This window comes from Cornus florida, unplaced genomic scaffold (assembly GCF_030987335.1).
Source record: "Cornus florida cultivar Cherokee Brave unplaced genomic scaffold, ASM3098733v1 CherokeeBrave_3.0.0_Hap2_Chr08, whole genome shotgun sequence".
NCBI lineage: Eukaryota > Viridiplantae > Streptophyta > Magnoliopsida > Cornales > Cornaceae > Cornus > Cornus florida.
Genome location: NW_026775578.1, coordinates 32964938 through 32990626, shown reverse-complemented (window position 1 = coordinate 32990626; position 25689 = coordinate 32964938). Strand labels below are relative to the sequence as shown.

Sequence of the window (25689 nt, the reverse complement as noted above, 5' to 3'; positions counted from 1 at the left end):
CGATTTGAGCCCGATCACCCACATCCTTGCCGAACTTACCCACCAAACACGATCGAAGGTCCTCTCTTCTTCTTTCCACCGAATCATTATCCAGGAAAAATGAATGCCCTCGATAAGTGTTTGCAGATCTAACAGTTCCGCCTTGAAACAAACGGGGTAACCTCGCAACATCCATAAACGACCTCATAAAAGTAATTTACGTGCTCAATTATTAGCATTTTTCCTTTGTTCTTCAATTAACCTTTAATTTAATTTTTTGATATCAATCCAAACTCAGTTTTTTTTTCTTAAGCTTGGAGTTTTGAAGATCTATTTAATTGGTGATTGATTACCATGGGTAACAGGTTTCAGATTGAAGACTCCAACTCCATGAGAGTGGAGGCTAATAAAAAACTTAAGTTATTAAAGATTAAATTTTTGCGTCTTACCTTTAGGCTTGGAATTCAGAATAATCCCAATAATAATGTGATTGTATCACAAGTCTTACAAAGACTAGTACTATTACCTTCATCTGCTGATGATGATCATCAACAGCTACAGCTACCGGGAGGTCGTGATCATCATCGTCTTCTAGCTGCTGCAGCCTTTAGCTTTGACCGCGAACATGCCATTGCCACAGAGCAACTAGTAGCAGCAGATGGTCATGATTAGGAGGCCGAATGTACAATACTAGTTATTGGGAAAACAGGAGTAGGTAAAAGTGCAACCATCAACTCCATATTTGATGGCGAAGTTAAATGTGGCACCAATTCGTTTCAGTTGGGAACAAAGAATGTTCTGGTTGTTGTGGGAACTGTGCAAGGAATTAAGTTACGGATCATCGACACGCCAGGTCTTGTTTCTTTGTCGAATTGTTCAGATCAGCATCGGAATGAAAAAACCCTCCGCTCGATTAGGAGGTTTATCAAAAAAACACCCCCTCACATTGTTCTCTATGTTGATAGATTGGACATGCCAATTAAGAATGAAGTTTATGGGGACAAACCACTATTGCGTACAATCACTAGAATATTGGGATCGCAGCTATGGTCCAGGACCATTGTGGTTCTGACCCATGCCATGGAATTGGCTCTTCCTGATCATCACCATCTCCATCTCGAGGGTGCTAGTAGTAGTTATGATATGTTTGTCACTCAAAAGTCTCATGTTATACAGAAAACAATTTGCCAGGCAGTGGGGATGATGCACATCATGAATCCGATTATTTTGGCAAAGAACCACTCAAGATGCCGAAAGAATAGTGTTGGGCAGAGAGTGTTACCTAATGGTCAGGTTTGGGTGCCTCGCTTGTTATTGCTTTCTTTTGCATCAATGATTATGGATGAGGCAAATGATACCTTTCTAAAGTTGCAAACCAATACTACTACTACTAGATTTTGGTTTGGAAGAATGCTTTTTGGCACTCGATCAGCAACACCGGTTCTTTTGAATTTCTTTTTTTCCTCCCTTTTCCAATCAATCCCCCAGCTATGTCCCCAACTCCACCATCTTCTTAATTTCCCCGCAGCAGATGATGCTGATGATTACTTATCATCAGATTCGGATGGTGAATCAGATAACTACGATGATTTGCCACCAATTAAGGTTCTAACAAAGGCCCAGGTAGTAAATCTCACAGCAGGCCTGAAAGCGGCTTATTTTGATGAACTGAAATACCGGGAAAAACTATTCCTGAAGAAGCAGTCCTACTTGAAAGGAAAAAAAATGTGTTACTGCTTGCCACATGAGAAGGAGGATGAATTTCCTATTACTTTCGATTCTCAGCATCCAACTTACCTGAATCGTTTTCCTTCTGAAACCTTTAGCTGTTGGTTTATGAGGCCAGCTGAAAGTATTGTATTACCCAAGGATCATGAGTTTGGTTACAACTCGTTTTTCATAGGTAGATTCTGTGAGGTTAAAGACAGTATACTTATAAGTTTTTTGGGTATATTTTTGAAGGAGAAGAACAGATTCGGAGGCTACGTGGAAATAGTTAGTAAAGTAAAGCACGTGAAAGGGAAAAAAACTTTTTTACATTTTAAAACGGGGACTTTTTGTTGGAAACGGCATTAGAAAACGCAAACTTTGGAAGGATTATTAAAAAGATTCCGCTAAGAATTTTTTGCGAATCTATTGATGAGCGCGTTCCTCTTTGCGAGGAGATGAACGTGGTATATTTATTTTCTCAAATCCGTTTCCGGGTGAATGAGAAATTGGCTCCAAAGTAAGTGATTTATAAAGCCTAAATGGGTGTGAATAAAGTGGGAAATGCTTGTCCCACATCGAAAAAGTAGCAAAGCAACCTTGAGTATATATATGTCTAGTATGGGATTTGGGTTTGGGCCCAAGGGCACCCAAGTTTTTAAGAGGGGGAGGACCTAGGCTAGCCTGGATCCGAACCAACTACCACACGCGCGCGCCGCCCGCCCGACCCGACCCGGTCCGGTCCGGGCTAGGGCGGGGCGGGACTTGATTGTGAAATGGGTTTAACTTTTTACCCAAAGTTGGGATGGGCCTGTGTGGTTGTAATTTTATTTTGTTGCTGGACTTATCAAAATGGGCCTGTTTACTGGGCTGAATTAATGGCCGAGTTGGATTATTTGCTTGCTGGACTGGACGAAATTAAAGGGCTGGGCTGGATCAGAATTAATTTTGAACCAAGAGTTGCACCCTTTACAATTTAAAAACCACCAACAGTTTTTTAATTCTGATTGGTCAACAATGGTTGCACCCATTCGGACTATGGGTGCACCCATTCAGAATAAGCACCAACAAGCCTATAAATACCCATCATTGGGTTCATTTCAATACACACCAAATTCAGAATTATTCTTCTCTTCTTCTGAATTTCTCCTTCTAATTCTTCTTTATTCGGTTCAGCCACTGGTTTGGGTTCAACCTAAACTGGTTTGGATTGGGTTCGAACCTTGGTTTCCAAGTTTAGGTTCAATCCTGGTCTCCGAGTCTGAGTTCATCAGAGAGTACTACACCGAGTCGGTTCGCCTATTCCATTGGTTTGAAGTGCTACTACCAAAGGAAGAAAAGTCGTTGTATCCTGGGAGATAGACGCCGAAGAGTCCGTTAGCACCGTAGCGGGGCGTATCTGTCTTAAGGCTATAGAATTAAATTCTAGCCTCGACTTTATCAGGTTCTTTTATATTTTTATTTTCTTGATATTAAACCATATAAATATATATATATATATATAGATTATTATAATAAATATTATATTTACAAAATAATATTTAAATAAATTATACTATAGTATATGATACATTATTTTTTTTATTAACAATCTTAAGACAGATACCTTTATACTATAGTAATAATTATTTAATTATTATTCTTGTTATAATTATTATAATTTGACTCGTGGTCTGTATATCAATATATAACAGACAAATGGAAAGTACGAGTATTACTGTGCCTAATGTTCCCGTCAGTCATGGGGAGAAGCCCGAAAAATTCAACGGGACAGAGTTTAAAAGGTGGCAACAGAAAATGATGTTCTACCTTACAACTCTGAATCTAAGCAAGTATCTGACTGAGACTGCTCCAGTGTTAGATGAGGGTGATACAGACATTACCAAGCTTGGAGCTGTTGATACATGGAAGCATGGAGACTTCCTATGCAAGAACTACATCCTCAATGGATTGGACAACACCTTATATAATGTGTACAGTCCAATAAATACTGCTAAAGAGCTTTGGGAGTCGTTAGACAAAAAGTATAAAACAGAGGATGCTGGATTGAAGAAATTCGTGGTTGGACGATTTCTGGACTTCAAAATGATAGACTCCAAGACAGTCGTGAGCCAAGTGCAGGAGCTCCAGCTAATCCTACATGAGATACATGCTGAGAAGATGACATTGAGTGAATCCTTTCAAGTAGCTTCAATCATTGAAAAGCTGCCACCTACTTGGAAAGATTTCAAAAATTACTTGAAGCATAAGCGCAAGGAAATGGGGCTCGAAGACTTAATTGTCAGGCTGAGAATTGAAGAAGATAACCGTACATCTGAAAAGAGAGCCGGAAATTCTTCAATAGTGTCAAAGGCAAATGTAGTGGAAGCAGGACAGAAAAATAAGAAGAGGAAGCACTCTGGAGAAGGTCCTAGCCAAGGAAACTACAAGAAGTTCACTGGGAAGTGTTTCATATGCGGCAAGCTAGGACACTGAGCTAAAGATTGTCGTAGCCGCAAAACACATCATAACCCCAAGAAGAAGACCACTGAGGTGCACATAGCTGAAGAAGATAAGTTGACAGCTGATGTATCAGAGTTAAATCTTTCAGCTGTGGTTTCTGAAATCAACCTGGTAAGCAATAACAGAGAATGGTGGGTGGACACAGGAGCTACTCGTCATGTTTGCTCTAAAAAGAGGATGTTCACTACCTATGAAACTATAAATAATGAAGAACAACTCTACATGGGGAATTCTTCTACTGCAAAGGTTGAAGGACAAGGAAAAATCAAGCTACTAATGACCTCAGGGAAAGAGCTCACTCTTAATAATGTGCTGCATGTACCAGACATCAGGAAGAACTTGGTCTCTGGGTCACTACTAAGCAAGAATGGGTTCAAGCTGGTCTTTGTATCTGATAAGTTTGTGCTGACTAAGAATGGGGTGTATGTGGGCAAAGGGTATTTAAGTAATGGACTATTTAAGTTCAATGTAATGACTGTTGTACCCAAAGCTATTAATGATAATAATAAAGCTAGTGCTTCTTCTGCTTATATTATTGACTCATCTGATGTATGGCATGGTAGGTTAGGACATGTTAATTATGATACTATTCGTAGATTGATTAACATGGAATCTATACCTAAATTTAATATTGATTTAAATCAAAAATGCCAAACATGTGTAGAAGCAAAATTGACTAGAACCTCATTTCACTCCATAGAGCGAAGTACTGAACCTCTAGCATTAATTCACAGTGATATCTGTGACTTTAAATCTGTGCCAACTAGAGGTGGGAAAAAGTATTTCGTTACTTTTATTGATGACTGCACAAGATATTGTTATGTATATTTGTTAAGAAGTAAAGATGAAGCCTTGGAAATGTTTAAACATTACAAGAATGAGGTTGAGAATCAACTTGGAAAAAAGATAAAGATGTTTAGAAGTGATAGAGGTGGTGAATACGAAATACCATTCGCTGACATTTGTTCAGAACATGGTATTATTCACCAAACTACCGCTCCTTATTCACCTCAACAGAACGGTGTTGCTGAACGCAAAAATCGTACCTTAAAAGAAATGATGAATGCTATGTTGATAAGTTCTGGTTTAACCCAGAATTTGTGGGGGGAAGCTTTGCTCTCTGCTAATTATGTTCTCAACAAGGTACCTCAAAAGAAATCAAATGTGACACCTTATGAATTATGGAAAGGTCAAAAACCTTCCTATAAATTTTTAAAAGTGTGGGGGTGTTTAGCTAAGGTTGCGGTTCCTACTCCTAAGAAAGTTAAGATAGGACCAAAAACCTTTGATGGTATTTTCATAGGCTATGCACAGAATAGTAGTGCATATCGTTTTCTTGTGCATAAATCAGACATTCCTGATATCCATGTCAATACAATTATTGAGTCAAGGAATGCTTATTTCTTTGAGGATATATTTCCTTACAAAAATCCTCTTAAAAGAAATTATGATACTGCTAATAGCAATATACAAGAGAATATAGACCAAGAGTCTATAGATGATGAAAATGAGGAAGAACCTAGACGTAGCAAAAGAGCTAGAACGTCTAAGTCATTCGGTCCTGACTTTCTGACATATATATTGGAGAATGAGCCACAAAGCTACAAGGAAGCTATGTCTTCTCCTGAAGCTAATTTATGGAAAGAAGCCATAGATAGTGAAATTGAATCCATCATGCAAAATCATACTTGGGAGCTGGTGGATCTTCCTCATGGTACTAAACCTTTAGGGTATAAGTGGATTTTCAAGAGGAAGATGAAGCCTGATGGTTCAATTGAAAAATATAAAGCCCGACTTGTTGCTAAGGGATATAGGCAAAAAGAAGGCCTGGATTATTTTGATACATATTCACCAGTCACAAGAATAACATCCATTAGATTGTTACTAGCTATTGCAGCACTGCAAAACTTAGAAATACATCAAATGGATGTTAAGACTGCCTTCTTAAATGGTGAATTAGAGGAGGAAATCTATATGGAACAACCTGAAGGGTTTATAGTTCCAGGGAAAGAAAAGAAGGTGTGCAAACTTGTAAAATCCTTATATGGATTAAAACAAGCACCTAAACAATGGCATGAAAAATTTGACAAAGTGATGTTGTCAAATGGTTTTAAAATTAATGAGTGTGATAAATGTGTGTATGTGAAAAACACTCAAAATGGATATGTCATTGTGTGCCTATATGTGGATGATATGCTAATAATGGGTAGTAATGATGTTATAATCAAAACTACTAAAAAGATGTTGACCAAAAATTTTGATATGAAAGATTTAGGCATAGCAGATGTCATACTAGGAATTAAGATTTCTAGAACATCAGATGGTCTAGTATTATCTCAATCTCACTATATTGAGAAAATATTAGAAAATTTTAATAAAGGGGATAGTAGTCTTGTAAAGACTCCTGTTGATGTAAATCTTCATTTATTGAAAAATACTGGTCCTAGCATATCACAACTTGAGTATTCTCGCATTATAGGAAGCTTAATGTATTTGACGAATTGCACACGCCCAGACATAGCATACTCAGTTAATAATTTGAGTAGATATACTAGTAATCCAGGAAAGAACCATTGGACTGCAATAATTAGGGTTCTAAGGTATTTAAAATATACTATAAGTTATGGATTACATTATTCTAGATATCCAGCAGTACTTGAAGGATACAGTGATGCTAATTGGATATCAGATACTAATGATTCTAAATCCACAAGTGGCTATGTCTTTACTATTGGAGGAGGTGCCATATCTTGGAAATCTTCAAAACAAACTTGTATTGCCAGATCCACTATGGAATCTGAATTTATTGCTTTGGATAAAACAGGTGAAGAAGCTGAGTGGCTTCGTAATTTCTTAGAAGATATTCCAAATTGGCCTAAACCGGTGCCCGCTATATGTATACATTGTGATAGTCAATCAGCAATTGGAAGGGCACAAAGTAATATGTACAACGGTAAGTCTCGACATATACGTCGACGACATAATACCGTTAGACAATTGCTCTCAAGTGGGATAATCTCAATAGATTATATCAGGTCAAAAGATAATTTAGCGGATCCGTTTACAAAAGGTTTGACAAGAGAGCAAGTATATAGTTCATCGAGGGGAATGGGATTAAAGCCGAAAGCTAACGAGTCATCTTAATGGAAACCCAACCTAGTTGACTGGAGATCCCAAGATCTAGGTTCAAAGGGACAACACAAATTCTGAATGGCTCACCAGAAGCACTGGGAAGATTCAATCTTCTACCCATTTCTATGATGAGACAGTGTTACCTACAGCGATGAGTAGGATAAGCTATGCTTTTAATGACTCTTATACCTTGAAAATTCAAGTGGGGTATGGTAGGATACTCTTAATAAGAAGTCACCTATATGAGTGTGAAGTGGGGCCGCTTCTATGAGAACTTCTAAGGCTAAGTTTTCTGGAGCGCTCATGAAATACCAGGCGTTGTTCACGGCCATATGAACACAACCGTGAGAACCGACTTTGTGTGGGAAGGAATTGTGTGTTTGCTATTGTCTTGGTTTACATCAATGGCTGAACAGTTCAAGACATAATGTTCACTGGTTAGCTAGTAAATCCGATAGTAATACACTAGGGAAGGTTCAAGGCCAAAAGCTACCTATCCCGATGCAGTAACTTTCCAATAGTACTCTCTATAGTGTCTGTATCTTCTCCTTTTGTAATCTGCGAAAATTTCTCCATAAGGGCCCCGCAGTCAGTAGCCTTGAGTCTGGTAGAAATTAGAGGTAGCCCTAGTTATCTGATTGGGAGATCACCAATCTCAAACTCACACCCCATGGCTAAGCATGTTTGAGTTTCAATAGGAATACCAGCAGTAAGGATAAGACTTTTTGAAGGGTTAGGAGACAACCCAGAAAGAGAAGAAAATAACTAAAGAGCCTCTGTAAGAACAGCAAGGGAAGCCGCATCACCATGACAAAAAGCCCCAGCTCATCAGCAAATGAAATATGAGAAATCCTGCTTCTAGTACACTTCCAGTGAAACTTGAAATATGGACTCCTATCAACAGAGTTCTTAATGATTGTAGATAAGACATCCATGACCAAAACAAAGAGGAAGGGAGACGTAGGATCCCCTTGTCTGAGTCCATTGGTGCATTTAAAAAAACCCCACATAGTCCATTGGTGCCTTAGAATACGATCCGAATCGGGTCGGGTATGACCCACTGACGTGATGGTTTGGGTTTTATTACCCAAACCTTTCCTGCCTACGGTACTTTCTATAAAATCCAAAAAAAACTGTCATGCGTTCATTACAATACACCATCATTTCAGAGAAAAAGAGAAGCCAGCAAGCAAATATGATGTTGACGATCCCTTTTTCCTCTAACTCCGGTGGTCTTTTAGTGCACTATCCAGGTACACACACATATACACGCACAATTACACACACGTATACAAGCACATTTACACAAATACACCATCATTTCAGAGAAAAAGAAAAGCCAGCGAGCAAATATGACGTGATCACTTTCTCCTTACTCCGGTAGTCTTTCAGTGCACTATCCAGGTATACACACACATTCACGCACATTTACACACACACATACACATATACAAGCACATTTACACACAAATATACACACACATATACAAGCACATACACACATTATGTATTTACGCATTTCAATACACGCACTTGGAAATTGAAAATTAAATTTATGATATATGTATACTCGCACATATTACTGTCTAAATATGCATAGGTACACATGGATGTATACACACATCTCCTTTATATACACAGATATTATATCTAGGTTCAATTTTTATTTGCTTGTATATATCAGTTTTTTTTTTTCTTATTCTATACTAGCATGAAACATTATATTTGTTTTTGAATTTTCACTTTAGGTTAATGTACTGATTTCTCCTGATTTTATAATATATATATATATATACACACGCATATATACATTACATGTAATTTTGCATTGATTTTATGTCTTATTGGGTGTTCGTCAGGATCATCATTTTCCTTTCACTGACTTCTCTTCATTTTGGTTTTGGTATGGTCTCTTCTGTTCGATATTGTAATTTGCAAATAGTAATTTTATTTAGGTTTTTTTATTAAATTATTTTGTTTTTCAAAATCTTAGATGTGAGTCTTGCATCTGGTGCATCTCGTGCTATTGCTATTCGTGCTCCAGTCCCATGCTTATCCGGTATCAACTTTATTTAATTTGATTTTATCTCAATTCGTCGTCTTAATTAAGCACACGCTAATTATCTTGTTTTTATATTAGGTCGGTCATCTCGATTGATCCGCATGGGGCAGTAGCAACCGAAACTAGTGCGAAGTTGCCAGAGGAGACAGCCCTCCCCCAGGCAAAAGGGTGGCATTGGCAGCGGAAAATGAAATTTGAAAATTTGAAAAAAAAAAATTAATATTTTTATTGCTCATCTGGTATCAACTTTATATAATTTGATTTTAATCTCAATTCGTCGTGTTAATTAAGCACACGCTAATTACCTTGTTTTTGTATCAGGTCAGTCATCTCCATTGATCTGCATAGGAGCAGTAGTAACCAAACTAGTGCGGAAGTAGTGGTGCCAACGGAACTAGTGCAGAGGAATATGAAATTTGAAAATTTGAAAAAAAAAAAATATATTTTTATTAAAGTCATTAGAATATTTAACATTTTAATAATAAGAAGAATCATAAAATTAGTGAACTTTGCTCAGAATCATACCATGGGCCTTAGTAGATGGGCTTAGGGTTGATATTTTATTTTAAAAGACATTAGATTGTACGAGTATAAATGGGGAGGATTGGATTGGTTTGGGTTGGGTTTTTAGTTAGGACTGCAATGAAAATAAATGGCATTTGACAAATATTATTTTTGGGTTTGAAATCATGTTTTATAAATTATTATACATATATATTCTTGACTCAAAACGAGCCTATAAAATTCATGAATAACCGAGTAGGGGTGTTTGACATTGGTTCGTTTATTAATTGAATTTATAAATTTTGTTGAGTTCCCTTCTTAGATAAACAAACATGAACCAACCACTTGCTTGAACTATTCATTGAAAACTTGACTAGCTTGTCATAATTGGTGTTTTGAATAAGACGATCTTTTTTATTTTGAATTTTTTCTTTTTCATATTAAAAATGTAATAAGAATGAGAGGTGTTAAGCTTTTTATCATCCTGGCGTAGAGCTATTTTTCTGTAGGACCTCCCCTACAGTATCGTCACCGCAGTAGAGTTTAACCACCGAGTTCGGGATGGATTGGTGTGGTAGACCTAGTTCCCCTCATGTTTATTTCCAGAGAGAAAAAAAAAAAAAATGCACATAATTAGAAATCATAATGAATAGGTAGTGGTATTTCAAGCATTACAAATACTGTAATATGTTAACACTCACAAAGCAAATTGATGGTTATACATGCAAAAAGTTCTAAAAATAGACAAACAGAGCCCTTGCAATGAAGATCTAATTTGCAAATGATTGCTATTCTGTAAACTCAGATTCAGGAAGCTAATATTGAGTCAGTCCATAAACATATAGGCTATATGGCAACCTCTTGGGCAGTTATTTATCTTTTAAAATTTTTTATATATTCTTTTTGTTTTCAAAAATTTGTGACTTTAATGTACTGTTCATTGTTTTATTTTATTTGCTTCTTATTTTCAATTTAATTGCTATAGTTTTTTGACGTCATTCATAGTTCTTTCTGATTGGTCCCATAGTTGAACCGTCAACCCTTAGCCCGGGCACTTTATCTCCAGTTTGATGAATGGTTACATTTAAAATATTTATTTTCACTTATATATATATATATATAATTTACTAATGGCAAAGCAAATACACACAACTCCGGACTCAAACCCCACCCTCCCTCCCTCCCTCTTTAAGAATAGAAGGGTTAATACTTTCAAACCATATTCCCTTTAATTTTCGGTTTAAAACATTGACATACAAAGAAATTAGACTTTATAAGTACAAATCAGCCTTCATGTAAACATAAATTGCCCCCTACGAGAATAAGATTTGGTTAATTGGTTTAATTGAGAGGGTATGTTGATAATTCCAAATCACGGTTCAAAATTATAGTTCAAAAGGACATAATATAGTTGGATGGTCTTATGTTCTATCCTTGTATTATTCAATCCAGATGTTTCATTAAGTGTTACAAATTGTTCCAAGCGCATAGTGATTTTCTCTTTCGACTTGAAATATGTCATCATATTAGACCATTTGATTTAATGTATGGGCGTAATATTTTTGATTTAATGTACTAGTTTTTTAGTAATGTTATTGCGAGTGCGCTGTCATGCCCCGCCTATGGAGGTTATGCCACGCAAACGACACGCAGACGTTGAGTAGGACGCTGCATGGCAACTGCATGGCGAGAGGAGTTTCTAGAGTCTTTCGGAATTGTTTGGAGTTGTGTAGAAGATTCTAGATATGTGTAGAATATTATAGAAGTGTGTGAAAGGTTTCAGAGTTGTGTGGAGTAATATGGAAAGTTCTAGAATGTTATAGATACTTGTAGATATATACGGAAGTGTGAAGAAAGTGGGAAAAGGTTATAGAAAATCGATATCCACCGTCGGTTAGAATGCATCTTAGTCGTCCATTAGGAATGGGGATGCCTATAAATAGGAGTAGGACTTTATTTTGTAACCATCAAGTCCTAAAGTGAGTCTTGAGAGCCTTTGTAGAGAGTTTGAGAGCTAGCCTTGCACAAAGCATTCTTTGTAGTAATAGAAGCGTTATTTCCTTGCCAAATTAAGTGCCTTAGTATATGTGAAGGTGCAAGCCAAGTGAGGGGAGGGCGAAGGCCACTACAACACTAGTAAACGTACGAGGGGAGTGCGTTGGCTAAGGTGGGGCATGTGAGTTAAGTTGACTAAGTACTTGTGAGAGTAGAAGTAATGTCTTGGTGCCGCACAGGAGTAGCTAAAGTGGTGATGAAACTCTAACCCCGTGGCTGTAATACACCGTAATTTGAAGGAAATTATTATATGAGTTTTATTTGATTAAATTGGATTAAATTAAATTATCTATATATATATTTTATTATTATTATTATTATTTTGTGCTTTTAATTATTTAATGTTAGTTAGTTATTTATGTGTATTTAAATTATTTAATGTTAAGAATTATTTATATGATTTTTTTAGAACTTTAAGTTAGTATTTACTGGTGGGTTGGGAACTACATTTAATAGTTTGATTTTGGTAAGTTTGGTATCTTTAAAGGGAATTATGTAGCACTAGGTATTGTCAGCAATAATAATAATAATAATAATAAATAAAATAGCTTCTAAATTGCTTTTGACTATCTTATGTTGGGGTTGGTAAAATAGAAGACAAATGGGCTGATATCTGCTCCGATAGTTAATAGATGGAGGACCTTAGTATGTTGTACATAGCCTATTTCAAAGACTTCACGAGAAAGACTCCAAGAATTTATTAGCGAGAGAATGAGTATTTATCAAGAGAGAGAAAGAGATAGAGAGAGAGTTGGTATATATATATATATACTATGCTTACCTTGGTCTGGAGATTGAGGAAGGAGAGAACCAGAGAAGACTGTAGGATTTGGAGAAGAAGTTTTGAGGAAAAGGTTGGAGGAGACTTGCAGATTGATTTCAATACGAAAATCAAAGGCAAATCCAAGCTTTTCTCTTTCCCTTTGAATTTATAAAGTTTTCACCTATGTGCTTATGCAATTTTATGATCAAGAAACATGCTAATTTAGGTGATTAATTATATATTTATTTTTATGATGAATTTTAGAATTAAAATGAGTTTGAGGTGTTTTAGAATTTTTATGGGACCAATTGTTGCATTTATGACTTTAAAATGGTTAAACAAGGCTTCTATAATTTTTAGGAATTTTATAGATTTTTCTGGAATTTTTTTTAGAATTTTTTTTGTATTTTTCGGCAATTTTATGCATTCTGCAACTTCCGGCGAAGTTTTTCGGCCACCGGCGACGACGCGGCTACATGAAATACCATGCGTTTGCGGATCCGGACCATCAATCCTCATGATATATAAAGCTTCGATAAGGTGCGGCGCATGCGCATGAATGCACCCATGTAGTCGCAAGAAATGATATGGTACGGCGCGCACCATCAAGAGTTGATGTATTAGCGAATTAGAATGTGCCATGTGTCAGGAGCTGAGCTTTTGATCCGGTGTGGGCGCGTTCACAGTAGTGTTTGAGCTCAACGTATTATTTTGTTTGTTTTGTGACACGGAATTTAAACGATCATAACTTAGTCGTTTTAACTCCAAATTGGGTCATTCTTGAGTTGAAATTTAAGGATTTTTCGTTAGCTTTCCAATGGTACCAATTTCATTTTCAGATTCCTATCCTACTAGGAGTTATTTCTATTTTAGTGAGATAACGTCGTGAAAATTAGTTAAACCGAGATGAATTATTTATGGAAAATATTTTATTATGCTAATGTTGGTATTTAAAATTAATTGAGTGATGTTTTGCTTGGTAACTACTATTAAGAGTTAAGTAGTTTTATGATATTTGTAATTATTATTTAGTCATAAATGTAGTATTATTTTAATTAATGATATAAATCATTATTAGTATGTTATTAAGTGATTTTAATCACTATGAGTATTCGGATATTCTCATAATGGACTATTTTTAAAATTGTAATTTTTTTTTTTTATGAAACTAATCATGCCATAGTTGTTTTTAAAATATAACGAATGTTATTTGAAATTTAATTAGCTTATAAGCCATTGATGATATTAATCATTAACATGTTTTATAATGTGTGCATCTTATGGAAATTATTATGTCATTTAAATTGCAATCATTATTACTTTTATACGCCTGTGTGGAACGACGTAAGCTAGCTAATAAGTTTAGACTCACTTTACCGAGATAGATTTTATGGCTGTTGGGAATGTGGTTGGTTATTTGTATGCATGTATGGAATCACGTGAGTTGGCTAATAAGTTTACACTCACTTTACCGAGACAGATTTTATAGCTGTTGGGTATGTGGTTGATTATTTTTGAGTTTCTTGCTATTGTGTTTTTATACTTATCATTTGTGAAATTCATTGCACATTTTTTTATTGCATATCAGTGATTAATAATTTATATTTTAGTAGTGTATATTTCTATATTAATAGATATTATTACTGGTATGGTTTTTGATTTGAGATGATTATTTTATCGATTCTTTGTTGGGATGTAGTAGAGAGGACTTGCTTGTGGGTCTAACCCACCTTTTGTTGAAACATTTCAGGCCCTCGTCAGTTTCATCCGCAGGGCTAAGGTTTTAGCTGTCCGTTGCATTTACCTTACATTTACTATTACTATTTACTCCAGGGTAGGAGTTTTATCCATTTAAATATCAGACTTGTCTATTTCAGTTATGTAGTTGGTTTCGAATTTAAGGGTCTTCTTTATGAAATTCCCAAGTTGTATTTTGGAACTTTTATTTTGTTTCGGATGACTATAACCCTATTATCACTTGACTTCCCTTCTGCTTAATTTATCCTTTCAGTTTTTATTTATGTTGTATTATGTACTTGTTTATTATCAATTGTCTTTGATATCCCTGTATTTTTTGGGTGTGGACTTGATCAATCCACACGCTAAAATTTGAGGGTATCACAGTTGGTATCAGAGCACTCCAGGTTAAAGTGTCCTTAGGGATTCTTTCATTATATGACTTCCGCGTTGCGTATTTTGATGTTTAGAGCCTGAGTATTAGGATTTATTGTACTCCATTTTAGCCTGTTATTATGTATTAACGAGAAATCGTTTTATCTTATCAGAAAAATGGTAGGACGACAACAGAGGAGATTTATGAGGAAGCAGGAACGCTGACATCGTAATTAACCTCAAGACGAGAAGGTGGTCCTGGAACATGAAAATGAGCAGAGAAATAATTTAGAGGTTCCTCTGAATATCGAAGAAATTATTGCCCAAGCTGTAGCGGCAGGCATGGCAGCGGTTCTTCAAAATCAACAACCTCTTCAGCCAGCACCTGCTCTTATACCTGCTCCTATACCGGTTGTACAGGCACCTATTCCTTTACAGGCAGTGGAACAACAGAACACTTGGGATAAAGCCAAGAGCTCTTTCTTGAAAGGGAGTCCACCAGAATTTTCAGGGTCCACAAATATAAAGATTGCCCATCAGTAGAAGAAAGATATTGAACGCCATCTCCGCATGGTAGAATGTACTGAAGTTCAGAAACACTCGCTATATTCAAGCTGGTTGGTGATGCACTTCAGTGGTGGGAATCTATTACCACTATGGAGGAACGATCCACATTGACTTATACACAGTTTCAAACCCGCTTTGATGACAAATACTTTTCATTTGCAATTAGAACAGCAAAGAAGAAAGAGTTCCTCGACCTACAGCAGGGGGACAGAACAGTTGCTAAGTATGAGCAGGAGTTTACTAGCTTATCCTTATTTGCAACAGAAGAGGTAGACACTGAGCAGAAAAAGCGGAATTGCTTTGTAAATAGGTTGATATGGCCCATTAAGCAACACATTGTGGGTAGTCCAGCTTATACTACTTACTCTCAGGTAGTTGACGCTGCCTTACAGCATTGTCAGATGCGACATGATTATCGGAAAAACAAGGATAATAAGCGGGGTGACAGAGACCCAGCGAATCAGACCTTTGAGAAGGGCAGTGGCAGTGGTATTAAATAGAATGATAAGGGCAGAATCCAGGGACACCAGCCTTGGAAGAAAAACAAGGGAAGTAATGATGGTCAGAGAGATGGAGCTCCTGTTCATAGACAACCGACAGGAACATTTAAGCCTGGACAGGGTCAGTATCAAGGGAACCAGCATAGGAGACAATATGGTCCTTTTAAATGAAATTGTTGTGTGTGTGGTGAAATAGGACACCCAGCCAAAAAGTGTCCAAAGACTACTCAGGCATAACAGGGCCAGCAGGGACAGAGACCACCACTACCTTTACCTGCACCGCAATTTCCTCGGGTTCATGCTTCGAACTTTCTAGCTTTACCGGCACCACCACCACCTCCGAGGCAACCCCCATAACAGTTGCAATATGGCAGAGTATATAATGTCATGCCGTATGATGTGCAGCCTCCCCAAGCCATAGAGGGTATGTTTCCTATACATGGTAGACTTGGTCGTATTCCTTTTTATACTGGTGCATCACATTCTTTTGTGTCTAGATCTTTTGTTGCTTCATCTGGTATGGTAACTCAGTTTTGTGACCAACCTCTCAACATTCCGCACCGTTGGGAGTTGACACCATTTTACGTGAAAGTTATGGACATGTCACTATAGACATTGGTAGACTTCGATTTCTTGCCACTCTATTAGTGTTAGACATGTATTCATATGATGTGATACTTGGGATGGATTGGTTATCTAAGTACAATGCTCAGGTTAACTGCCATGACAAATCCATTGTATTTGTTATACCGCGATAGGAGATGTATCTCATTGTTATGCCATGACCAGATGGTGGATCTAGTATTCATTTGTTTTACCTTGAGGAGGAGTATTAAGAGGAGGTTACAGTATCACTTGATAGTATTCCAGTCGTGCAAGAATTTTAGGATGTTTTTCAAGACATTCCTGGCCTGCCACCAAGTCGAGAGATAGACTTTGTCATTGATTTAGCTCCTGGCACCATGCATATTGCTAAAACACCATACAGAATGACACCAGTGGAAATGCGGGAACTGAAGGATCAGATTCAACAGCTTCTCAGTCAGGGGTTTATTCGGAGGAGTACTTCACCATGTGGAGCACCGGTTTTATTTATGAAGAAGAAGGATGGATCTAGGTGTGTTGGTCGTCGCACTCCAAAGTTTATATTTATGTGTGGCTAAGTTTTACATTTATAAATTGCCACTACTACCTTTTACTAAAAATATAGCTAGGGTGAGTAGAGATCGTCCCAAGGGATTGAGTGTCGTACTAGGTTGAAGAATCAAGATTAGGGTTAGTAGGTCGAGTGATCAAATTGGTTGTTGGTTAGTTGAATTAAACTAGATGCAAATTAAACTAAAGTAAACAATAATGCAATAGATGACAAATTAAGCATAGCTTAATTTTGGGGTTTATAGATCACCACCAAGCATAGCTTTTCTACACCTTTGATGAATGATTAATGAGTGGAAGAACATGTATTGCAACAAAGTATGTGTGTGTGGTTATTTCAACAAGCATGGATGACAATTAAGCATATATTGTCTAAACAACATGGTGAATAGTACAACATATCAAATTAAGCCATTAATCCTTTCTTTAAGCTCACAATCCAAACACATCACAAGGTTAGTGACACATGTCACTTGCTTTTCATATGTATGGAACATCAACAGCAAGCATTGATTGTCCTCCCATTTAACAACTACACTACAACTAAACTAATTGCATGAAATTAAACTAATTAAACTAAGGGAGATGCACAATCCATCAAGAAATGAGTATGAACCATCAAATAAACTACAAGAACATGACATTAAGCACTATGTCTTGACAATCTCTAGATCTATAACATCAACACACATAGACATGCATCAATAACACCAGAAATAGAGATAAACATATAAACATCTATTCTAACATACATAGACATATGGATAGAATGAAATGATCAATTGGAAGCATTAAACCATATAAATCATTGAAGAAACAAGATCTATATTTATAAAAGTGTCAAGACATGAATCACAATACAAATCTCCTAAAATATACATAAATCAAAAAGTAGAAAGCATGCTTAGGGCTAACTCTAGCCCCAAGAGGATGTCTAGCCACTCATGGATGATGTCCTCCAACCTTCAAGGGCAAGCTTCATGGAAGAAATCTGCTCCTTGGTTGATGAAGAATCTCTAATAGTGTCTCTAACCTCCTCTTTTTCTTTGCTTCTTCCCTAAGAGTTCTTTAAGGTATGGTATGATATGATATAATATGATATTCTCTTTTTAATACAAAAAGTAATCCTTATCCTTATATAGGTAAGTCAAATGACACCCAAAATGAGCTGGGGTCGTACAACAAATATTCCCCAATGATTGGATAAGGGACAATTTTTGTGAGCTAGAAATTTAACTTTTTTGCACTAGAGGAAGTTCGATCAATCGAACCTTGGACTTGAATCGATCGAACATGGATGAGATCTATTGAACTGAAGTTGGATCGATCTTCAATGGCGGCGCCTTTTTGGATAAAAACAAATCCGAGATATTTTGAAGATATTTTTGGAAAAAGGACAAAAGTGATTGGTAGGGTGGTACAACTGGATAAGATCAATCATTTGGATCAGGACAACAGTGTTCGATCGATCGGAGAAGGAAGTTAGATCGATCGAATTTTTGAGATCTTTGTATAGGGACAAACATGGCTCAGATCTATCTTGAAGTGCTGAGATAGATGAAAGTTGGATCAATCGAACTTTTCTTGAGATCGATCGAAGTTGCTGAAATTCCACCCTTAGCTTCCTTTTGCTCTACTTTTCTCCTTTCTTTGAATCATCCCAGAATTGTTTCAATTATGCTCTTATTTGGCTGAGTTAGCTTATTTTGGGGATAAGTAGCTGAAAATGGAAACAACACGAAATCAATACAAAACGGTAAAATAAGATAGATAAAAGTTCTAGAATACCTAAGCTTAAGGGGTTTAAATACACACTTTTTAGCGCTCATCAAATCTCTTCGTCTTTGTATTGATTATAGAGAATTGAACAAGGTCACGGTCCGCAACAAGTATCCGTTGCCAAGGATTGACGACCTGTTTGATCAGTTGAAGGGAACCATTTACTTCTCGAAGATAGATTTGAGATCTGGGTATCATCAACTTCGAGTCCGAGAGCAAGATGTCCCAAAGACAGCATTTCTCACCAGGTATGGATCGTATGAATTTCGGGTCATGCCTTTTGGGTTGACTAATGCTCCAGTAGTCTTTATGGACTTGATGAATAGAGTATTCAGAGAGTACTTAGATCAATTTGTCATTGTTTTCATCGATGATATTCTGGTGTACTCTAAGTCAGAAAAGGACCATGCCAGACATTTACACACAGTATTGCAGACACTTCAAAAGTATCAGTTGAATGCAAAATTTGAGAAGTGTGAGTTTTGGCAGAGAGAAGTCAAATTTTTGGGACACATAGTGTCAGAAAAAGGATTAGCAGTTGATCCAGCCAAGGTTTCAGCGGTTCTGGAGTGGGGACAGCCTACCTTACAGACAGAGATCCACAGTTTTCTAGGATTGGCAGGATATTATCGCAGATTTATCCAGGGTTTTTCCAAAATTGTGGGTCCACTTACTCATTTGACTAAGAAGAATGTACCATTTGTATGGGATGATTCTTGTCAAACTGTTTTTGATGCATTGAAAACTAAGTTAACTTCTGCACCAGTTCTAGCCACGCTTCATAGTGGAATTAAGTATTTAGTATATACCGACGCTTCTTTGCAAGGTTTGGGTTATATTTTGATGTAAGAGGAACGACCAGTATCATATGGGTCCCGTAAACTTAAGCCGCATGAGCTTAATTGTCCTACTCATGATCTGGAGTTAGCAGCAGTTGTCCTTGTTTTACGTATTTGGAGGCATTATCTTTTAGGGGAGTACTTTCGATTATTTAGTAACCATAAGAGCCTACAGTATCTATTCATGCAAAAGGAACTGAATATGAGACAACACAGATGGCTAGAATTTGTGAAAGATTATCACTTCTTCATTTAATATCATCCAAGGAAAGCGAATGTAGTGGCAGACACACTCAGTCGTCGACCCTACGTTAGTCTTTCAGTATTATTTGCCACAGAATGGAATGCTTTGCGGACAATCGATGAATTATCAGATGCTTTTGTGGCATGTGTTGTAGTGACCCCTGCTATCATCAACAAAGTGATTGATGCTCAGCTCGCAGACCGACAATGCATTAATAGAGTTGCAGAGTTAAATTTAGGTGAGGTTTCATTTTATTCCGTAGGCTCAGATAAGGTTTTGAGGTACAAAGGACGTTTAATAGTTCCTCCTATTGATGATTTGAGGAAGATGGTGATGACGAAGGCGCACAGTTCTCAGTTTTCTGTGCACCCAGGTGGGGACAAGATGTACCAGGACATGAAACGTCAGTTTTGGTGGGCAGGTATGAAGAGGGACATAGCAATTTTTGTTTCTAAGTGCAATACTTGTCAGATGGTGAAGATTGATCATCAAATACCGCCAGGATCTCTACAGCCACTTCCCATACCTGAGTGGAAATGGGAAAGTATTTCCATAGACTTCATTGAGGGATTGCCTACTTCACACCGGAATCACAATTCTATTTGGGTCATTGTTGACAGATTGACCAAGTCAGCTCACTTTCTGCCAGTTCGGACCGATTTCATTTCAGAGTAGTATGCTAGACTTTATATAGCAGAGATAGTGAAGCTGCATGGTATACCATTATCCATTATATCAGATAGAGATCCAAATTTTGTATCGGGATTCTGGAAAGCTTTCAGCAGGCTTTAGGTACAGAGTTACATCTCAGTACAGCCTATCATCCTCAGATCGATGGACAAACTGAAAGGGTGAATTAGATTCTGGAGGATATGCTCAGGGCTTGTGTTCTTGACTTTAAGGTCAATTGGGAATATTATTTACCATTATCTGAGTTCGCATACAACAATAGTTATTAGAAAACTATTGGCATGGCACCATTTGAGGCTTTGTATGGTCGATCGTGTAGATCTTCTATTTGTTGGCTAGAGGTTGGTGAGAGCAGATTTCTGGGTCCTAAATTCATTAAGGACACGTAAGAAAAGATTGCTCTTATTAGAGATCGTATGCATACAGCTCAGAGTAGACAAAAAAGCTATGCAGATTGTCAAACTCGTGCATTAGAGTTCAAGGTTGGAGATCAGGTTTTACTGAAGGTGTCTCCTATAAAGGGAGTAATACGTTTTGGACGGAAAGGGAAGTTATCTCCTCGTTTTGTGGGTCCTTTCATGATCACAGATCGAGTTGGAGTAGTAGCGTACCGGTTGGCGCTACCAGACAATCTACATAGGGTGCACAATGTATTCCATGTTTTCATGTTACAGAAATTTCTCCGCGACGAGGATGGTTATCAGCACATAGATCTGGGTGAGATTGAGTTGTAGCCCGATGCGACGTATGTGGAGCAACCTTATTGTATTCTGGATCGTAGGGATCAGGTGCTACGCACGAAGACTATTCCTCTTGTACGTGTCCAGTGGAGTCATCATAATGAGGCAGAATCCACTTGGGAATGGGAAGATGAAATTCATATAAAGTACCTAGAACTATTTAGTTCAGGTATGTGATGAATTCCGGGAACGGAATTCCTTTGTTAGAAGGGGGGGGGGGGGATAATGTAATACCCCGTAATTTGAAGGAAATTATTACATGAGTTTTATTTGATTAAATTGGATTAAATTAAATTATCAATATATATTTTTTTATTTTTATTTTTATTATTTTGTGCTTTTAATTATTTAATGTTAGTTAGTTATTTATGTGTATTTAAATTATTTAATGTTAAGAATTATTTATTTGATTTTTTTTAGAACTTGAAGTTAGTATTTACTGGTGGCAGGGGCGGAGGGAGAGGGGGGCCAGCAGGGGCCATGGCCCCCCCCCCCCCCCCTAAAAAAAAAATTTTATTAGTATATATATATAAAAATATATATATATTAGTTTATTAGTGTACGGCCCCCCCAATTCATTCAGCAATTAGCATATTAGGGCACACCGCACATGCCGATGAGAGGGAACGCCAATAAACTAACTTCTATATCTAGATGCCTGACAACTCTAAGCGAATGGAATTGATGGTGAGAAGAACCTGTGATCCCAAGGACGGCCAGAGAGGATTTTGACAACGACGCAGCAGGGAGTAGCGTGACTGACCTGAGAGCTGCGACCCACGAGCAAGGATTTACGATTCAGCTAAGGCGCCAACAATCAGTGATGCGCGACGAAATAGTGTTGATGGTGACCCAATTCCGGCGAAGTTGAAGGCATGGTGGTGGCGAAGAGCTATTCCACATTCTGACATTCGGTAACCCTTCTCAATTCTCTCTCTCTTACCCATTAATTTAATTTCCCCTTTTCCATTATCATGTATGTATATTTGCTTGTTTAGTTTATTCTATGCTATATCTATTCTATAGCCCTGCTCTTTTCAGTTTTCTTTTTGCATAGAATCATAGAGATTAGAGTATATATAATATATCTATAGACTATAGCCCTGTTCTTTTTAGTTTACTTTTTCGTAGTTGGAATATCAATTATTTTTTTATTAATTTATTCTTGTGTTAGACGCATATATCTATGTACAATGTTATGTGTGATTGAAATTTTAATTGTAACCAAAATGAATTTCTTCTCTAAACCTGACTCAATGAAATTTTAATACATAATTTATTTTGTATACTCTGCATAGGCACAATTTATTTTTTATACACTGCACAGGCGCACAATTGTGAGTGATAACTTTTTTATATTTTAAATTAATTGTTTTGTATGCAATGAGGGTGTAATATTATTTTTACTCAATTATGCTTATTAGAATTTAGGATCGATAGATTAAATTACAATGTAAAACCCTAGGTTTTAAAAGTTTATATTTGAATTACCTTCTTTAGGTACAGTGTTATACGATGGTGAAGCCAAAAAGAACTATTGACTCTTTTTTAAAAAAAAATGATGTGCCTTCCGCGGCTTCCGCCTCTAATGTTGATGTTTCGGTTCATGATAACCAGTGTCCTCCAAAATCTCCAAGAGTTGAACATACAAAAGTTAATCCTACCTTTTTTGAACGTGATCCAGGATTACGTCGTCAAATATGGGATTATCCTGTTGACAAACGTGATGAAGTTCGACGAGCTTACATCAAAGCGAAAGCATACCAAATTCCACTTTCAGAATATCCGCTTTCTGGATCGAAAAAGCATCTTCATCGGTTTCAATCATCTTAGTTTAAATTATTCCTTACCTAGTTAGAGTATTCTCCTTCAAAGGATGCTGCATTTTACTTACCTTGCTTTCTTTTTGGAGTGAAACCAACAGGGTGTCCCGGAACCAATGCATTCACTAGTGAAGGATTTCGAAGTTGGAAGAAAGTTAATTATGGCAATAAGTGTGCTTTCTTAAATCATATGGGAGGAAGTCCATGTTCTGCTCATAACATTGCTGAGAGAGCATGTAAGGACTTAATGAATCAACCTTGTCATATTGATATAGTGATGGATAGACAAACTTCCGAACAAATTTCAAATAACTGATTGAGATTGAAGGTCACAATTGATGCGGTCCAATGGCTTACTTATCAAGCTTGTGCTTTTAGAGGGCATGATGAATCCCTACAATCAAGTGATCGAGGTAATTTCATTGAAATGGTAAAGGCTTTTGCGTCATATAATGATGATGTAGCTAAAATTGTTCTTGAAAATGCTCCAAAGAATGCCAAGTATATCTCACCATAAATTCAAAAGGAGATTTTGCATATTCTTTCTACAAAAGTGAGAAATAAGATTCGTGAAGATATCGGCGATGCCAAGTTTTATATTCTTGTTGATGAAGCTCGTGATAAATCTAAAAAAGAGCAAATGGCTTTCGTTTTAAGATACGTTGATAAGGATGGTTTTTTACAAGAACATTTCTTTAATCTTGTGCATGTCTAAGATACAACTTCATTGAATTTAAAAAAGGATCTTTGTGCGGTTCTTTCTCACTATAATCTTGATGTTCACAATCTCTGAGTTCAATGTTATGATGGTGCTAGCAATATGCGTGGTGAATGGAATGGTTTGCAAGCATTATTTCTTAATGATTGTCCTTATGCATATTATGTGCATTACTTAGCTCACCGACTACAACTAGTATTAGTTGCCGCATCTAGAGAAGTAATTGTCGTCCATCAATTCTTTTCAAATTTGAACTTCATTATCAATAGTATCGGAACTTCTTGTAAACGAATTGATGAATTACATTCTGCTCAAGTTATGGAAATTGCCCATTTGATAGATCTTGATGAACTTGAAACCGGCCGAGGAGCTAATCAGATTGGTACCTTGCAATGACTTGGAGATACTCGTTAGAGCTCCCATTTTGAATTTGTTTGTAGTTTCATAAGGTTAGTTAGTCCAACATGTTCAGTTCTTGAAAACATCATTGAAGATGGAAGTAATTACAAGAGCCGGGGAGATGCTGATACTGCTTTTAATACTCTTAGATCATTTCAGTTTATGTTTATTTTGCATCTGATAAAAGATATCATGGGAATAACTAATATCCTTTGTCAAGCTTTGTAACAAAAATCTCAAGACATCGTAAATGCTATGCAATTGGTTTCGAGTACAAAACAAATCAATTTGAAATTGAGAGAAAATGGTTGGAACAACTTACTTGATATTGTTAAATCATTTTATGAGCGCCACAACATTGATGTGCCTGATTTGAGTGTTCCTTATACGAAAAAAATTAAGGGCCAGTCACGTTACCTACAAGAGAATATTACACTTGAGCACCACTATCGGATTGATATATTTTATGGTACAATTGATTCGCAATTGCAGGAGTTGAATAACAGGTTTAGTGAAAAGGCAATGAAACTTGTTATTCTCAGCTCAGCTTTGGATCCTAGAGATGGTTACAAGTTGTTTAACGTTGAAGACATTTGTACGCTTGTAGATGAATTTTATCCTCAAGATTTCACAGACCAAGAGAGGATTATTTTGACATTCCAATTGCAACGTTATAAGGTTGAAGTGCTTGCTCATTCACATTTGAAAAATATGTCGACAATTTCTGAGCTATATAGAGGATTAGTGGAAACAGAGAAGTTAAAAATCTACTTTTTGATTGATAGGTTGATTCGTCTTGTCTTGACTCTTCCCGTTTCCACGGCAACTACAGAAAGGGCATTTTCAACTATGAAACTTGTCAAAACACAACTACGCAACAGGATGGAGGATGAGTTTCTTGCAGATTACTTGAGCGTTAGTATTGAAAAAGAAATTACTCAGACTTTTAGAACAGATTCAATTATAGATGATTTTTCTTCTCTAAAAGATCGTTGAGCTCAGCTTTTGTAGTAGTTGTTTGGGTTTTTTTTTTTTTTTTTTTTTTTTTTTTTTTTTTTTTTTTTTTGTATATATATCTATGTCATATTTGACTAGATATAGGCCAATTATTATTTTGTAAATAAATTAGCCAGATTTTGGTTAGATATATTTTTGTATGCATCTAATCGATCATGAAGTACTTTTCACTTAAAATATTATTATATTATATTGGTAAAATTGTTAATACTATGGCCCCCCCTTATATTGAATCCTGGCTCTGCCCCTGACTGGTGGGTTGGGAACTACATTTAATAGTTTGATTTTAGTAAGTTTCGTATCTTTAAAGGGGATTGTGTAGCACTAGGTATTGTCAGCAAAAAATAATAATAATAATAATAAACAAAATAGCTTTTGAATTGCTTTTGACTATCTTATGTT

General features: G+C 36.6%; 1 protein-coding gene, 1 long non-coding RNA gene and 1 pseudogene across 3 annotated transcripts; all 3 read left to right on the top strand.

Moving 5' to 3' along the window:
• Nucleotides 1-333: 333 nt before the first annotated feature.
• Nucleotides 334-2055, top strand: LOC132270016 (translocase of chloroplast 120, chloroplastic-like; annotated as a pseudogene).
• A 7052-nt stretch (nucleotides 2056-9107) lies between these two features.
• On the top strand, nucleotides 9108-10857 carry LOC132271191 (uncharacterized). 2 transcript variants are annotated; one of them, XR_009469663.1, is made up of 4 exons: nucleotides 9108-9223; nucleotides 9314-9379; nucleotides 9461-9621; nucleotides 9704-10857. It is a non-coding gene; the product is annotated as an uncharacterized LOC132271191 (long non-coding RNA). The 2 variants fall into 2 exon arrangements; XR_009469662.1 differs by lacking the exon at nucleotides 9314-9379.
• Nucleotides 10858-24525: 13668 nt separating this feature from the next.
• LOC132270015 (uncharacterized) lies at nucleotides 24526-25266 on the top strand. Its single transcript, XM_059771239.1, has one exon. The coding sequence runs from the start codon at nucleotides 24526-24528 to the stop codon at nucleotides 25264-25266; it is 741 nt and encodes a 246-aa protein (XP_059627222.1).
• Nucleotides 25267-25689: the final 423 nt, after the last annotated feature.

Excerpts from the sequence above, each read along its gene's own strand:
- LOC132270015 (XM_059771239.1), top strand. The coding sequence starts at position 24,526 with ATGCAATTGGTTTCGAGTACAAAACAAATCAATTTGAAATTGAGAGAA.